The 17112-nt window shown below is 46.2% G+C and overlaps 1 protein-coding gene across 1 annotated transcript in view; it reads right to left on the reverse strand.

Moving 5' to 3' along the window:
• Positions 1–9: 9 nt before the first annotated feature.
• LOC108492771 (BEN domain-containing protein 5-like) overlaps positions 10–17112 on the reverse strand; it is a 922669-nt gene continuing 905566 nt past the window's right edge. Inside the window, exons 12-13 of the mRNA XM_017805436.1 lie at positions 12722–12818; positions 10–368 (exon numbers count right to left, since the gene is read on the reverse strand). Coding sequence (XP_017660925.1) covers positions 245–368; positions 12722–12818 — 221 coding nt within the window. The 3' untranslated portion in view covers positions 10–244. The remainder of the gene's footprint in view (positions 369–12721; positions 12819–17112) is intronic.

The following is a 17112-nucleotide window of genomic DNA, read 5'->3' on the forward strand; positions in this document are numbered from 1 at the left end:
AAAAAAAAAAAAAAAAAAAAAAAAAAAAAAAAAGCCCTAAAATTGATTCACCATCTATAAATAAAAAAGAATCAATAGTAAAATTTCTAGCTAATTCCCTCTCCCTCTTCTCTCCTTGGACTATTTGTTATCTTAGAAATACTTGTCTGGGAGAAAAAAAAAAGAGAAACATCATCAATTCCAGACTGCGACGTGCTCCTCCGCCTTGCCCTGCAGCCCTCCTCTCCTCTTCTCTCCTCTCCTCTCATCGTGTGGAGAGAGACTGGTCCTTCAGATGTGCCTGGCTCCTCTTCTCTGGCTTGCTGCCAGCATGGCTGTTCCCTGGGCCTCGCTGGGCAGCGCATTTAAAGTGCGGCAGTTTGTCCTTCCTGCCAAAGGAAGAGAGAGAGGACAGGTACTGTCAGACACTGCGGTGTTGCAGCAGCAGGTACGTGTGTGTGGGGTGCGCTCTGAGGAGAAGCCATGTGTGAAGTCTCACAGTGAAGCGCATCTGCAAGGAAGGCTTTGGCAGCTCGGCACAAATTAGAGGTGGTTAAAGACCAGCTGGTTCCATCATCCTCTGGCCAGAGCAGGGTTAGTCCTTCCAGGAGGCTTCAAGGGCTTTGTGCTAGCTCTGAGCTCTCCAAGAAAAGGGCCCCACTGCTTCCCTTTGGGTGAGGCACCACTGTTTTCTCCTTGTGGTGGTGCATCCACTCATTCATGACACTCCTCACTGTGGCTCCCGTGCACCTGAAATGTTTCACTTCATTTCTGCTCGTTAACAGCCCTCCTATGACTGTGAATATTTCCTTCTGGGGCATGTACCATTCACAGGACAGCTGGGTTCATGCATCTGCTCACCACTGGATTGCCCCCACTGCCAGAGGTGTTCACAGCTGGGTCAGACTCTTTGGTGACAGACTCCCACTGCGTGGCCTGGGAACACCCAACACATGATGCCAGTGCTTCCAGCACCCAGACCTGTGCCTTCAAAGAGCTCAGTGTGACACTGCTATTTCATCATGCCTGTTAACTCCAATTATCTAGCAGTCATGCCAAACTTCAGTTGTCACTATTAATTGGAGTGTGGCGCTTCCAGTGCCCCTTTCGGGCTACAGCCCTAGCAGAGCAGTGGGAGTTTTACTACTGATCTCCAAAGAAGCAGGGTTATGCTAAATAAAAAGTGATGCCCTAAGAGTTCACAGTGTAAGACCTGATCTCCTTACGACCCAGCACCCAGAACCAGCTCCCCAGCTTTCCACAGCTTGTCTGGGGGACAGACCTGCTTTGTAAAACTTTGGTTCCTGATAACTACTTGTTTCCCAGAAAAAGCATTCCTGGGTGTGTGTTTACAGTGTGCATGATGAATGTTTGCTACTTTAAGGAAAAGTAAATATCTATTATCAGTTAATTCTGTAACATTTCTATTCTATGTAATTATAAAGCCTCTTTGCTTAGAAGCCTTAATTAAATTTTTCCATTTCATGGCCCAGCACTCTCGCTGCCTCTCCTCCCTCCAGGTCCTGACACGCTGGTCACAGCAAGATGGGCACAAGTGACCAGACAGCCTCAGCCCTGGGCTGGCTGTCTGAGCAAAGCCAGGTATGGGGAAAAGGGGTCACAACTCACACCATTATACCCAGAGCCTTTGCTTTGATGAGAGGCTGAATGTCCAAGGGTGTGGGTCCTGCAGCACCATCCCTCGCTCAGGGTGGCTCAGCCAGCACCAGGATATCCCAGAGTGGGAAGCTTCACTTCACAGCCCCCTGCCAGCACTGTCAGGTCTCACTGGGACTGAAAACGTGCCTCTGAGACAAACACTGGGACCAGGAGCCAGAGGAACCAGCTTTGGCTGCCCACTGACAGCAAGGCAGCCCTACAACCCTGCCTGTGGACTGCCAGTGGGGAGAGCGGGGTGCCTCCAGACTCACCCCAAAGCAGCACCAGCTCTGAGCAGCCATCACCATCCCCTGCAGATATACCTCAATAGCATCTCCTTTGTAAAAGCACAAAACCTGACTATCCATTCGAATCCCAAGGAAGGTAATCAAACCGTGCTGTCAGCCTTGCTCACACCAGCCAAGGGGCTCCAGTGAGCCTTTGGGGTGCCCCCTCAGACAGCTCTTGGCCCTTCCAATACCTGCCGTGCCCTGCTGATTTTGTTCATTCAGCCCCCACTGCTATGGCAGGAGACAGATGAGAAGGTCCTCTGCTTGTGCCTGATGTACTCTTTGAGCTCTCAGTCTGCTCCCTCAAAGACCAGTTATCTTTACTCTCCATGGCAGCTGCAGACCTCAGGCAGGCTGGTGTTGGTGCTCTACCAAACCATACTCAAACACTGGGAAGGAGAGGACCTGTCTATCACACAGGCATATTACCAAAAGTGAAGACCATGCAGCAGACCTGGGGAGAACTGAAAAGAGCAGAGATGAAAACCCAGGTCTCTTGATCCCTCTACCCTGACTCACCCCAAGGTGAGTCCAAGGAATCGGGCCCCTCTAAAGCTGCTGGCTGTAATGACACAGAGAAACCTGCCTTCCCCACCACACAGGCATGTGTTTGTCAGTGCTCCTGCTTTTAGTTGCAGAAGAAGGTTTTAATATGCATTTAAAAAGATTTGAAATAATGCAGGGGCTGATGGGGCACAGGGCTTAGAGGGCTTTGCCTCCACCAGCCCTCCCCTCCTGACCAGTGTCACAGCTGCCTCCAGTTCAGCATCTACTGCATCTCCACAGTGCAATCACCAACCTAAGGCACAGTGGTATTTTGAAGAGAAACACTGAGACAAAAATAAATAAATTAGGGCCCTGGAAGGGAGACCTGAAAGGCACAGTGAAGTGAGAACAAGCTGTTTCTCTGGTTGTGTGTATAATCACATTGACATGTTCCTAGACAACACCAGAGACCCAAACACAGCAGCAGCTGTGGATCAAATGCAGAATCACGCAAAACATTGGAAAGCCAGCCAGCCAGTCCATTCCCTGCCCTAAAGCTGCATCAGCACTGCCCATGTCGCTGCTGACAGGCTGCCTGCCCGCTCCCAGGGCACAGCCAGTGCCGGACAGGCGGGCAGGGCTCAGTTCCTGGCTGGGCTGTGTGATCCCATGCAGGCCTCATTTCTCTGCACCCACTGGTCCAGTCCACTGGAGCAGCACTGCTGAACGTCATTCCCATTCTCCTCTGTGCAAGCGAAGGAAATGATATCATACAAAATATGTAAAGAGGATAAAAATGGGTCTTAAACTTCCTTCCTTTTTCATGATTTGACTAACACAGAAAAGGAGATCTTGCCTTACAGGTGGGATTTTTAGACACTGGTCTTTTTGTAGCCATCCAGGCATCCACTGAACTGAAGGATCATGAGTATCAACCACTCACATCAGGTACTTGTGACAAAGTGTGTTTTTGGGACCTACAGCCAGCTGAGAGACAGTCACAATCAAACCACAGCTCTGCTACATGTTCATCGCACAGACAACAGTTAATCTTGCAGCCGTGCAAACTGTTTTGCAAAGTGAAATCTCAGAGGCATAGCAATTACAATACCAAATTTATACCACATCTCTCACTCAACTAATTGTACATCCAAAAAATCACCACTTGAATAATCTGAATACATTCACCTTTACAGCTAAAAAAACCTCCACTACATGCTTGATCTCAACACAATTTTGAGTTACAGAACCCCATGGGAAAAAATGCCAACCTCTGATTTCAACAGGAAAATTGCTTCTATCTAAATACAGCAGATGCATAATTCACACTGAGGTCTAAAAGCTTATTGTTCCCTATATACATCTACTCTGAATGCAGTGTATATGTCCACATCCAAAACCGTACCTGGATTTCTAATTGGTAGGAAATCTTAAAGGTTTTAAAATGAATCAGCAGACATACAAACTGGGCTGATGTTTAGGATGAGCTGAGCTTTAGAGAGCCACCACCATGGGCACACTTGTGCCACTGTGGCATTTTAAGCTCTTTCACAAACACATGTTTTGACTTTTGTTTCCATCTGGTGAAGCAAGGTGAGGTGGGGAGATTTGAGTTAGTGACTTTGCAGTTGGTGTATTAAAGAAAGTAAAAATAGAAGAGTCTTGGTGTTTAAATTGTTGCAAAGGGAAGAGAAAATTAAGTTATTCGAGCCATGTGAGCGGGATCGAAAATGAGTCATCAAGGCTGGAAAATGGGTAACCTCTGATCCCTGAAACTAAGAAATGTGGCTGCTGTCGTATTGCTGCTGATCTAATTTTTACACTTTCCCCTCCATCCTGAGGAGACACGTTTCCATTGCGCCCATCACACTGAACAATCAGTGCCTGATCACTTCCAATGCTTCACTCTCAGGGATGCACAATTAACCAGTGCCATGTTTGACACTGCAAGGGGAGCGCAGTATTTTCTGGGAGTGCCTGACAAGTTTCAATCGTAAAGAACACAAACCAAATGACCTGGCAGATAATGACAGCCAGTGCCCTGGCAGTTAGATAATGTGCATGCTCCAAAGCAAGGCCAATTAGAAGCAATAAAAACAAATTTGAAATGTTAGAGCAAAGGTCTTTTTTTTTTTTCCAAGCAGTCACCAGCACCTATTTCCAGTAAGTGAGCATATAGTCATGCTTGCCAGGTGACCACCCATCCATTACAGCAGATTGTGACTTCTGGGCCTTACAAACCCCACTAATGTGGTGTGTGGAGAATCCCAGCACTACCTGGAAATCTCATCAGGTCCATATCCTCTGGCTTTGCCTTTCTGAATGCAGGGGCTGGTCCATTCTGCTTATAGAGAAGGCAGATATTAGAGCCTGCTCCCCAGGAGAGTGTGCAGATGTCTCTCCCTCCACCACAGAAGGGATCCTGTTACTTGCCATCCATCCCTCAGTTCCTAGCCTCCCTCCCTGGCTCAGTGCAGCAAGACACACCTGCTTCATCCAGGAGACAATGCACAGAGGCAGGAATAATTGGCTTGTGACTGGAGCCATACTGTCGGGCAAGTGAAGGAGAAGTGGCCACTGTTACAATCAATGCACGTGGCTCACACACAGCCACCCTTGTGTATCTTTGCTGACCCTGGAGCAGGAAGCTGCAGAGAGGATGGGCATAGGTTTTATCTTGCCTCCTGTCCTCCCATTTCCTAAGGAGCAGCAGAAGAATAATGGATTGCACTTACCTGAGGAGACGTAGCAGAAAATGACAGTCTCTTGAGCTTGTTCAAGGGAGCAATACAATACTGGGATTCATGTGCTGTGTGCATCAGACATTACCCATGTCGACCCACCCTTCACATAAGTCCCTGTCTCTGCTTTCAGAGCAGAGTGCTCTGTCCTGCTTTTTAGTAATACAGGAAAAGCCCATACCAGGGTGATGCATGTAGTAAATCTGCTTACTGAGCCTTGGCTTCCTCAGAGCAAGAAGACCAGGGAAGGAAAAGGAAAGCAGGTGGGTATCTGCAAGCATATCTTTGTGAAGATGCCTGTGAGAGCTAATCCAAATACATTTAGGGTATAAATGCAAAGCTGATTAGTGAAACCACAGCAAGGTCCTATGTGGATATGCTCCTTCAGAGTTAAAGTAGCCATAATTCAATTTATTCATTTAGCTCATTTCCAAAAAGTAAATTAAGGTGGAGTAAATTAAATTAAAACAGCTGACAGCACCTTCATTTTGAAAGGGATTGTTAACATGGACCCAATCTACTTCATGCAGTAATGCAGATTATTTTCTCCTGCTAGGCCACCCGTCAGGCAGATTGGCTCCCTGTCCTTAAGTAATTTTACACACCCTCTGAAAGCAGGACGTGTATTTGGGTGTTTGCATGTGCTTAAATCCAGGGTAAAATCCCTGCAGCTGGCATTCTGTTTCCCAAGTGTTTGAGAAGCTAATTGTTGTAATGAGGAATTTTGGTGAGGCCTCTGCTGGGAGCTAGCCAAGCACTGCACATCTCCCTAAACTCTGTAAATGAATCCTTTTCACTGAACCCACGCAAATGTGTCACCGTTCAAAACCTGGAAGGTGTTCTTTAATGACAGCTACGAGTATCAAGAGTTGCATAAAACATGCAGACGCATGTGGGAGTGAGCTGACAGATTATAATTACCAATAAAGAAGGGGAAAAAAATCCAAAAAATTAATTTTTGAGGCAAAACATATAATTTGCTTTTAAACCTTAGTAGCGCTCCCATTACTAATACAATTTACAGACATGAAAATCAGCTTGAAGGTGTTTTAAGTCTTCAGCAGTTTTGTGGTGCTTTTTTGGTTGGTCTGTTTTTTTTTTTTTATTTTTTTCTTGTTGGTTGGGAGTTTTTTTGTTTGGTTGGTTGGGTTTTTTTGGTTTGTTTTTGGATGGGATGGGATTATTGTTGGTTGGTTGGTTGGTTGGTTTGGTTTGATTTTGGGGGTTTTGTTTGTTTGTTTTTTTTTAAATTTTCCTTTTAAGGAAAAATCTACAGACCAACAAGAGATGATAAAGCAATGAGTATTTTTAGACACTCCTATGAGCTTTGCACTGTTTGAACACATAGGGAGCCAGGTAAGACAGTCCCATGTGTCCCTACAAAAGTGATACAGGTATAGGGCACCCGTGGACCAGGTCCTGGTAGAATCTCTGAAACAGGTTGCGGTCCTCCCACCAAGGAAGCTGGGATGGTGATGGGGAGCTTTTTTCTGCCCTCATTCCATTTCCTTCCCCTACAAACTGTAAGGCGTTTTGCTGACCTTTCAAATTTGGTCTAGAATATTTTTTTCTGTTTATTACACTCTGTTCTCCTCTTAGCCACTGAAAATGGTGGGGGGAAGGACAACAAGACAATGATTTAAGTTTGGGAGAAGTGAGCTGGGGATGGCAGCAAACAGAGCTCCTCAGGAATGACAAGAAGCCATCTCTATAAAGCACAGAGGTAGCTTCACTCCCAGCTCTCACATCGGTCATGGCCAGGTCAAAGAAAGCACTACCAAGTGTAGGCAAAACCTCAAAAAAACATGAAGGCAGAGATTAGAGGTGTAGAGAGGAGTTTTTCTGAAACACAGGAAGAGGTGAACTGGGAAGAACATCCCAGACCCCGTGGGTCAGAGGGACTCACCTACAGCACATGCCAGAGAGCAGCACATCCCTGGGATGGTATCAGTCTGAACCCATAAGACACACAACTTCTGGACACAGATGTTTAGTGTTGAGACGGGGCTCAAAACCTGAAAGGCAGAGTTATCCTGGCAGAAGGACCTGCCTTTGATCAGCCTGTGCCCACACACAGAAAGACTCCCCAGCTCCACCGACATGATGCAGAAGACGGTGCCCATCGGCTCTGAGGAGGATGGGACAGTCCCGTGGGCCTACCCAGCCTGTTGGATACGCAGCTGTGCATTCATACATCATCATTAAGGCTGCAAAGTCAAGCAGCAAAAGGAGGAATTGCCAGAATAAAGGCTGTCAGAGCAATTTTAATTCAAGCTCCTGGCGGATATGCCTTCTGATGGGGTCTTTAATTACCTCATCACAGTCTACTTTTTCTTCAACAAGGCTGCTGCTTTATTCAGGGCACGATGGACGGGCAGCAATTAATGAAGGGCCAGTCAATATTTTGTTCTGTCCTTTTTTTCATTCAGTGTGTGGCCCCAGGCATTATTTGCCGCATGCCGTCAAATCCCTGCTCTTAGAATTATTCATCTTCTCCTGGCCTTTTCTCTCAAGTGAATCAGTGCAGCAACTGTGAGCTTCCCACACAGGAAGGCATTTCTTTTCCAACACTCCTGTGAGCAGAGCACCTGGGTTTTACCAACTGGAAAATATGGGGCAGGCATGAGCTGCAGAATGCTCCACCAGCGAGGCCCAGGTGGGATTTTTCAGGGTACCCACATGATGTCTGTTCAAATCCCAGCTTCCCTAACCTCAGCCAGAGCTGTTTGCAGACTCAGCACTTCAGTGTGTTCAGAATATGAGAAACATGGAACCGATGGCTCTCAGACAAAAATTGTTAGTGGTTTAAGGAGGCGAGAGCTACTTTGCTGATGCTGTGCTGGAGCAGGGCTCTGCTGCACAGTGAGCCAGAGTGAAAGAACAGAGCAATGCTGATATGGGCAAAGGGATGGACTTCAGTCCATTCAAAGTGACTGGAATTTTGAATTTTTCAGCAAAAAATTTGTTCTCTTACTTTAGCCTTTTCCTGTAACAGCTCTACTCTGCTTTCTCTTAATCTCTTATGGATTTTTCACCTTTTACTAACAATTTCAGTGGAGGATGTTTCTCACTTTCAACCCAAGCAATCTTAACCTTTCCTTTGGCACAAGTAGAAAGAGGCAAGAGCAGGACAGAGACTCAGTAAGAGGACAAGCTCCCTATGCCACTGCCAGCATCAGAGGGAGCCCCACTCAAATGGTTCTCAGTGAGCACACTGGGAGCAGAACTTGCTGGTCACTAAACAGCTTAGAAAAGGACAATATCAAGAGGAAAGAAAGGGCATGAACCTTCACTGCTGCCTGACAGCCCCTTTCTGCACTGGGCTCTCCTGCTCTGTGCCCACTTAACCCACCCTTTGTGTCCAGCACGGGCTCTCCTGAGCCTCTCTCAAGCACATCTAAGTGGCAGCGCTCTCTTCTCCAGCAGCTTCTGTAGGCAGCACAGCGTTCTCTCTCACCCTGCTAGAAATTCATGGGCCTGCTGGCTTGTCACGCCAGAGAACATCCAGCATTTTCAGCAAGGCTTTTAATTCATTAGCTCACATAGGAAAATATTCTAACCTTCCTGCCCTCCCCGGCTGAGTCATTGACGCTTTCCTATCTCGCTGCAGACACATCACCTTCAGGATAATAATTGCTTAGCACGCGGATAACAGGGGACATTATCTTTCTGAACCGGGTGTTTGTTTGGGATCACGGGGTCTCCCTGCGACGAGGACTGCAGGACACATCGGGGTTACTGTTTAAAACAAGTCCTGACCTCCCCTTGCAGGCTGTGGGAAACCCTGTGTGGTCACTGGGCTTGCTCTCAAGGGGAACTGGGGGAAGGGGTCAGAGGGAAGGGGCTGAAGGGTTCTGGGAAGGACTGGATGAGCTGTGGTGGGAGGGAGGGTGCAAGGGAGAATAACCATAAAATAAAGAGCTGTCTAAGAAGTAAAGACAGTGCTAAAAAGAACACCCTTGAAGCGTTTAATTTTCATGTCTGACCTCTCTACAGACTCAGTGCATAGGCCAGAGGTCTTTTCAGGGATCTGAGCTATTTGGGGACTTGAGATTTGCCCAAAGGCTCCTTCGGATACAGAGGGAGCAGAAGGTTCTAAACTTGTTGTCTGCAGCTGTCTACAGTTGCCTACAGCTGTGACCACCCCCTCTCACTGGTGAGGACACACTGGGAGGGAACAGGGTCGCCCAGAGCAGAGTTAGGAGCCCCAGAAATCACCCCAAACCTTCAGAGATTATAACCACAAAGATAGGTTCAGCATTATTTTCTAGCAACTACCTACTCAGGGATAAAACACAGCACCCCAACTGCCCTTGCCCATGCACAGAAGGCTCAGCAAAGACTTGAGGGCTCCAGCCTAAACATCACATTCATGGGAGTCTCTCAGGAAGTCAGGGGAGCCTGACTCCTGGGAGGGCAGTGGCCATAGTTCCATAGCAAGGAACCCAAGGCCCCATCACTGGAACACGTTGCCCAGAGAGGCTGTGGATGCCCCATTCCCACAAGTGCTCAAGTCCAGGCTGGATGGTGCTCTGAGCAACCTGATCTAGCAGAACGTGTCCCTGTCCATAGAAGTGGGGTTGGAACTGGATGATCTTTAAGGTTCCTTCCAACCCAAACCAGACTATGATTCTATGACATGTTTATCTACAGGTGGCACTTGACCCAAGGGCTTCTGTAGGCAAGAGCTGGTGGAATTTAACCACAGGTCCAGCCAACCAGTTGGATTCACTTACAGGCACATGAGCACATTACACATAGAATCACAGAATACAGATACAGCTCTTTCTCTTGACCTCTTGAAATAAGCTGCACAAGCATTTGGGATAGCAGAGGGTACCTTACCTCCAGCCTCAATCTTGGTTCTGTAACCAGAGCTGTTGCGTCAGTTCTTGCTTCTTGCTCCAGATGATCCTAATTCAGTTCCCACTGAACTGCCTGCATTGCCTATACTGTATGATGGCTGCTCTCTGGCAGCCTGACTGCATGGAAAAAGATCTTGAAAGGTGCCTGAATTTGGGTACCAGCCCTGTTTCTGACTTCTGAGGTCCATCTCCTTTCTGTGCCTAAATTTCCTTCTCTGAAACATGGTGATTCCAACACAAACATTTCCTTCCTTATGATCTTTCTGTCAGATCTGCTCTGCAAGTGTTGCAGGTTGTTGCTATTTCCAGGCCTATCATTATAACACATTTTGGCTGCACTAATTTCCTCAAACAGAAATTGTTCTGCCTGTAGTAGGCTGGGACAAAGCAGCCAATTAGTTGTCCCTTACACGTTTATTAACTCTGCAGCTTTCTTTCAATGAGTATGTGGAATCTGGTAATGTTTTAATATATTTTCATAAACTGTGGGCACAACATGTCCTGTTTCGAGCTAATAACCGTGCCATATAATTAGTCCTGATTACACAGATATTTAGTATCATTTTACATATTCCAGTCCTTTCCTAGTGCCACTGCCTAGCCAAGGCATATTTAAAGCCACAGCCATCTCCCTTCTGTTTCTCAGCAGTTTGAAGCTGTCAACTGCAAACCTCTCCAAAAGGAAACCTTTCAAAGAACAGTTTCATTTCACTGGTGTACATTTTATATATATACAGGCTCTGATCAAATGTCAGGTAACAAAGCCCAGGATACAATTAGAAGGCATTTATCTACTTGCAGGGAAAAGCTGGTATTTGAAAGCCATCAGGAAATTAACAACATGAATCTTTAAAAATCTATTCCTTAAACATCTGTTGGCATTGGGCTGAACGTTTACCTTATTTAGGATTTTACTGTGAGGTAGCACTTCCCAAACAAAAGATCTCTCACCCCATTAGGTTCTGGTGGAGGAATGAGAAAAATTTGCTCTGAGCAACCTGATTGTAGATGTGTATCTTTCCCTGCTGGCGTGGCTGTCTCTATAGAGATGGACATGGATATTTCATGAGATTAAAATGCTTCAGTTACCACTGTCAGTGGTTCTTTAATTTAAAATGAAGAAAGCAAACAAACATTCCTTTTGATGAGGTAACTGAATGATGCTACGGAAAAGCACTTTGCTGTCAGGTGGTAATTAGGTTCAGTAATAGTTGTGGGTTTTTAGCCTTGGAGGCTGTGGCCCCTGGGAGTCTGAGAGAAATGATACATTCAATTTCCGGAGGAGAGGAAGATGCTGGATGCTTTTCTCTGCTAACCCTGCAGGTCTCTGCAGATAAGAGCATTCAGAACTGCAGTGCTGACAATCCTCCTTGAGCCAGTCTAAACTGTGGTGTCAAGATCACAAACAGAAAAGGGAGATGGGCTCAAAGCAGGGTGTTTAAACACCTAATGCAGGCAGCCTGGCTCTGACCATATATATAAGGAGCTGCCAGAATGGCTGCAATGAGAGGATTTTTAAAGGCTGCAGAAGAAGCTGCAGCAATTGCTCTCTGGTCTGGGCTGATATTTGTAACATCCATCTTACACATCACTAGAAAATCTTCAATAGGAAAGTGTTCCTTTGCAAACAAGTAACTTTTCCAACAGCTACTTTTTTAAGGGAGGAAAAAAGTGGGGAGAATGAGGGAGTGAATCTCAAGGCTCAGCTGCCTCCCTTGCCAATTTGGAATTGCCTTTTCCATCGCAAAACATAAATTATATTTGGTTGTGCTGTTAAGAGTTGAAACCGAAATGAAACAGTGCAATTGACCCAAATGCATTTAAATGAAAATTTTGAGTTTGGGGGCATTACTGCTGTTTTCTTAGAACAGAGGTAAATTCTGAATATGGTGTTTCCCATGAAACAGGTCTGGTTCCTGCTCTGCTTCTCTCTTCATGTTGCTACATGGCTTTTCCAGTTCAAGGAATGATGGTTCTCAACAAACAGTGAAGTGGTATCTCCCCTGCTCCTCACACAAGCTATGGGACACTGAAAGGACTCAGCTGGCCAACACCAGAGATGGGCCAGCAGTGCTTCAGGGAGTCAAGCTGAGGCATTTCATGCCTTTGTGCATTGCTCACCAGTGCCTTACTCCATATCCTAATTTCTTTTGGATTAACATCCACTGAGCTGGTTGTAAAACCAGAGTGAGGACTTACAGTGGGAGGGGATCCCCAGGTAAAATGTCCCAGCTGGACTGGCAGAAGGAACCTGTCACCTGGCTGCCAGCCCTGCAGCAGGTCCAAGGGGGGGATGGAGAACTCTGCCTTTAGCACAGGCTTGCCAGTAATTTCCTGAAGCACTGAAAAAGTTTTCACTTCCAGAATTAAAACTTTGTAAAATAAAGTGGGTCTGATTCACTCTCGGGAGATAAATGAAGGGTAAGTCCATTAAAGATACTGGTGTGAGATTGGTGTACAGCAGACAGAATTCAAGAAAGATATCGATATCTCCAAAATCCTCTGAATACTTTTTCAGACAGAAGCCAGGTATCTTTCCTAAACATAAATGCTTTATTTCCAAATGGAATTTCAATAAAATAGGCACAGTTAGACTAGCACGCTTATTATAAAGCCGTAATGCAGTAGAACTGAAGTTTAGTCATGAAAGGTATTAAAAAAGCAGCCCTGCTAAAGCAAGAGAAATTGCTTTCTGACCTACCGAGTTTTAGGAGTAGTTCCTAGTGGTCTCTCCACCAAGGAGTTCAGCCTGTAGTAATCCAAGAACGTCCTGGCCACATTTCTTCCAAGCTTCATATCTGGGAGTTCTTAATTAAGGAACATTTTTAAAATCATTAAAAATAATAATAATAATAATAACAACAATGATAATAATAATAATAAAAGCAGCCTTTAAAGGTAAATTATTGCCATTTAATGCAAGAGCAAGTTTTACACTAACCATCCCACAGTGCTCAAGCTTCAGGCAAAATGACTTATGCAAGCAGATAAGGTGGGGGTCATCTTGTTTGCTTCTTGTTTTCACAGGCAGATGCTGCATAAAACCACAGACAGGAGGAAACAATCTCCCTTTCCCCCCCACGCCTGGTTGCAGATCCCTGTGGTTCTCATGAAATAATGCACTAGACAAAAGGGGCCCTCCAATTTCCACATTCAGGGAAAATAATTACCTATAAATGCTTGGATACAGGCAGTATTTCTGTGCTTGTATCCAGGAAACGAGGTCAGCTACATCATGGTATGAACCAGCCATGGACCAGTCTGCTGAAGGTTGGGATTAAAGCTGTAGCCCCCCCAAAAACCTTTGGCTCTGACCCCTACACTGTCCAGGGAGAATATGCTGTTCTTTACCTTTGTTGTATTCAGGATCTGAAAATGGTGATTTTAGCACTGAACTGGAAGGACAGTAGGTTACCTTAAGGAGTTCAGCAGTAACTCCAGTGTCTTCTCTCCTCACTAGCCATGATTTCTCTTTCAGTTTACCCTGAGCCCAGCATTAGGCAGGTGGTGCACATGAGAGCTGCCACAGAGACCTCACATGCACAGGAATCAGACCTTCCTGAAGACTCAAGTGCCTAAAAAGAAGCTGAATAACCTGTGAATACATTGAAAAATAATATCCTAGACAACATGTACATAGGGTAAATGTGCTGCTTGTGTGAAATGTCAGCACTAAGTCTGCTTGTTACAGAGAAGCATCTCCTTATCTGCAGGGTGGGAGATATGAAGAGGATGCCATTATCCACAGCTGTATTATGGGGGCTGAAGATTCCTTTATTTTCCTGTTTGGAACAGATGCCTATCCACACTACAATAACTCCACACTTCTTCAGGGCACTGTCCTAAATGGTCACCATGGCAGGCATCTCAGCAGTGCTGATGCAGCAGCTGAGGTGGTAACATAACCTGGGGAATCTAAAGAGACCTTTGCAATCCACACCCAGCAGTCCAGGAAAATAAACCATTGCTGGGTTGTTCTGTGTGCGCGCATGCATGTTCTGCTTTATCAATAGTTATCTGCTGATGTTTCCATTAGAAGAAAATTCCAGAAGTGCAGTGTCCCAGGGGCTTCCAGCAGCGCCTCTGAAGATGCTGGCTTCTAAATGAAGCTTTTATTACCCGCCCACTTACATTAGACACATCAAAACAAGTGAGCATGAGACATCAGGTTCAGGCATCACTGTGAGATCTCTGTTTACCACTTATTTATTTGTTTATAAGGAAGGTCAAACTGACATGACAGTCTTTAGCTCTACTTCTGCAAAAAAGCCAGCCACCAGCTCTGCTAGTGCTGCAATGAGGTCCAGTTCTAGTGGCTCAGGATGACCCCTGACGCTGCTTTTCTCCTCAGTGATCTTGTCCCGCTTTTCCAGTTCCCACTGCTGTGCCTGGTGATGGTTACACGGATCTGTCCCTTCTGTTTTGGGGTCTGTCCTGATACACTCACTGCGATCCTAATACCATATGTGCTGCGGGCATCCATATCCTTCAGCCCAACAGCGCAGCACAGCCTGAACAGCTGGTGTTCCCGGCTGTTGTCTGCGTGGACAGGGGAGCTGGTTGTGTGAATCAGCACCGGCTGTTCCCCGGCTGCGGCCGTGCCCAGCGAGCTCCCCTGCAGCCAGCGCCGGCGGGCGAGACCAACCGTACGTGCAGGAGACTTCAGCAAGTCGGAGACAGCCTAAACTTTATCAGTTCGAGGGAGGGCAGTGTTGCTTTGGAAGTGTTTTGTGATTGTCACCGGAGTTTGGGGGTGGTTGGGGGTAGCTTGGTTTCTGCGGATGTGAACTCAAAGCGGTGGCGAAGGTTAAGAGTTCAGAGTAGTCTGAGGAAGCAAGAAAGAAGGGGAGAGGGCTGTCAGACACTTCAGGGATTGAGAAGACTAACGTGGCTTGATCTTGTAGTTTCTTTCATTTACTCACCACTTTAAAGACATAAAGTGGTAATTGGACTCAGTAAAGTCTCTAGGACATTTTGTCAGTGCCAGTCTCAGAAAGCTCCTCTGCCAGAAATGGCCCTGCTGCCCTTTTCTCTCCCTGTCTACACTGCTTGTGTTTGCACAGTGGGAAACACCTGACCGGCTGTCCTGAGGGAGGAAGTCCTTAGATGAGAGTGGGTGCAGCCAAGGAAGTGGCTCCACGAGCTCCTGCCTTACAACTCTGCCTTAACCCTGACCAGCAGGAATCCAATTCCACTGCTGAGCTCAGGTCTTGGGAACAGCTTTCTAAACCTAAGGATGGCTAACCACTGGAACGACCTGCCTTAGCACATCTGGAAATCTCCAGACCAGTGGTCTTCAAGAACAGGTTAGACCCACAGCAAACATAAATGGTTTAGGTCTAACTGGTCCTGCATGGAGTTTGGGTAAGGAAGTGTAGAAGGGCCTCTAAGGCCACTTCACCCCATTTTTCTACAGTTCTGAACATACTTTTCAGCCCACACGGAGACCTGTTTGCTTTGTTAAAAAAGGTAAGGGTATCTTGCAGAGCATGGACACACGGATGGAAAGTGTGAAGAAACTGGAAATGCAAACCTGTGCCACATGCAGCCACCAAAAAGTCACAAAATGGGAATAACTTGCAGTTAGCATTGATGGAAAGAGACTCAAACCAGCATGGGATAAAAAATGTGCATGTTCTAATGCTGGTCTCTGCAGCCGTCTTACCCCCTCTGCTCTGCCTGTCGCTCCCGCAAAGGATGAGCGGTTTCTGTCACGGAAATCAGGCATCTGATACATAAAACTAGAAGCAGCAGTGTCAGTCTCTCCCTGTGACTGTCCAGCCTGGGTGAGGGCTGGCATGATTCACTCAGCAACCTCCTGCAGCACATGTGTGCAGGACCAATGGATAAAAACAAATTAAAGCAATAACAGTTGCATTTGTCTCAGGTGCATGGAAGACCCAAACTCCAGTTTGGCTTACAGTGTATCCTGAGCACGTAAATAACAGCAACTGCAACCAGAACCCACTTTTGCTAGGTGGTTTGGTTTGTTGGTTGGTTTTCAACCAGCTTCCTTTCTGCAATCACACATGCTGTGTGCCCACAGGAACTCCCTTCCTAGTTTGAACTGCACTTGACAGAAGGATATTTCCCAGCTATTCCCATCATGGGAGCTCAGCTCATACAAGACAGTCAAAATCTACTCGGGAGAGTCATGGTGGAAACATGGGTGTATCTGGGTGTATCTTCACTTTCACTAGTGTCTGCAGTACCTTTTCATCTCCCTTCCTCTTCCATAGACTTATTCCTCCATGCTCCATATTTTTATCTGGAAGTGGGAACCGGTGTGCCCAATGTCCCTCTTGCAAACGCCCTTCTCACAACATTCACGCTTTGAATGGCATGAGCAGATCTGGGGAGATTTCAGGACATTCTGTTTATGCACAACTCTGCCAAATTTCACAGATGTTAGGAAGTTAAAGAACTGTGATGGGTTCTCTGCAAAATCCCGGGTATTTATGATCCACACCATGCCCCACAGCCCAAAGCTTCCAGCCCTGGTAAGAAAAGAGGACATAGGAGTGGGAACTCTCATAAGCCATTACTAGTTTTCAACTGACACGATTCATTGATCCTATTGTGAACAGTCTGCTTAAGCTCGAGCCTCTGGAAGCACAGACACAGCCTTGTTCTGTCTGTGCATAGAGGCAATAAAAATCTCAATTTGGAAACCAGTTAGCAGTACAAGTCATTAGGGGAGGTACTAAATGTTGCTGCTTTAATAGCTCACTGATCCTTTAATAATGTCACTGCTGCAGAGCATGGTGGCACCATTCGCTCGCTTTTGTTTTGCTTTTTGAAATTCAGGGTCATTCCACTTTCAAGTGAGTGGATTATCTCTCTTTCCCCCTTCTGCCAGACACTGCAAACTGCTTTAAATAATTAGGAAAAGGATGGCTCCTTCAAATTCACCATCTCATTTTCATAAGGTCCAGTGTCATTGCTTTGGAAAAGCAAGAGAAACCGTGATGGTAGTAAGGATTTGACAAGGGCAAAACAGTTAGCACCCCCCACTCATCTTTGATAAGTCCTGTGGGGTCTCTGCCAAGCAGATTGGATCTCTGGTTTTATGTCTCATCTAGAGGACGGCAC

Source organism: Lepidothrix coronata, unplaced genomic scaffold, assembly GCF_001604755.1.
Source record: "Lepidothrix coronata isolate B3197 unplaced genomic scaffold, Lepidothrix_coronata-1.0 Scaffold12, whole genome shotgun sequence".
NCBI lineage: Eukaryota > Metazoa > Chordata > Aves > Passeriformes > Pipridae > Lepidothrix > Lepidothrix coronata.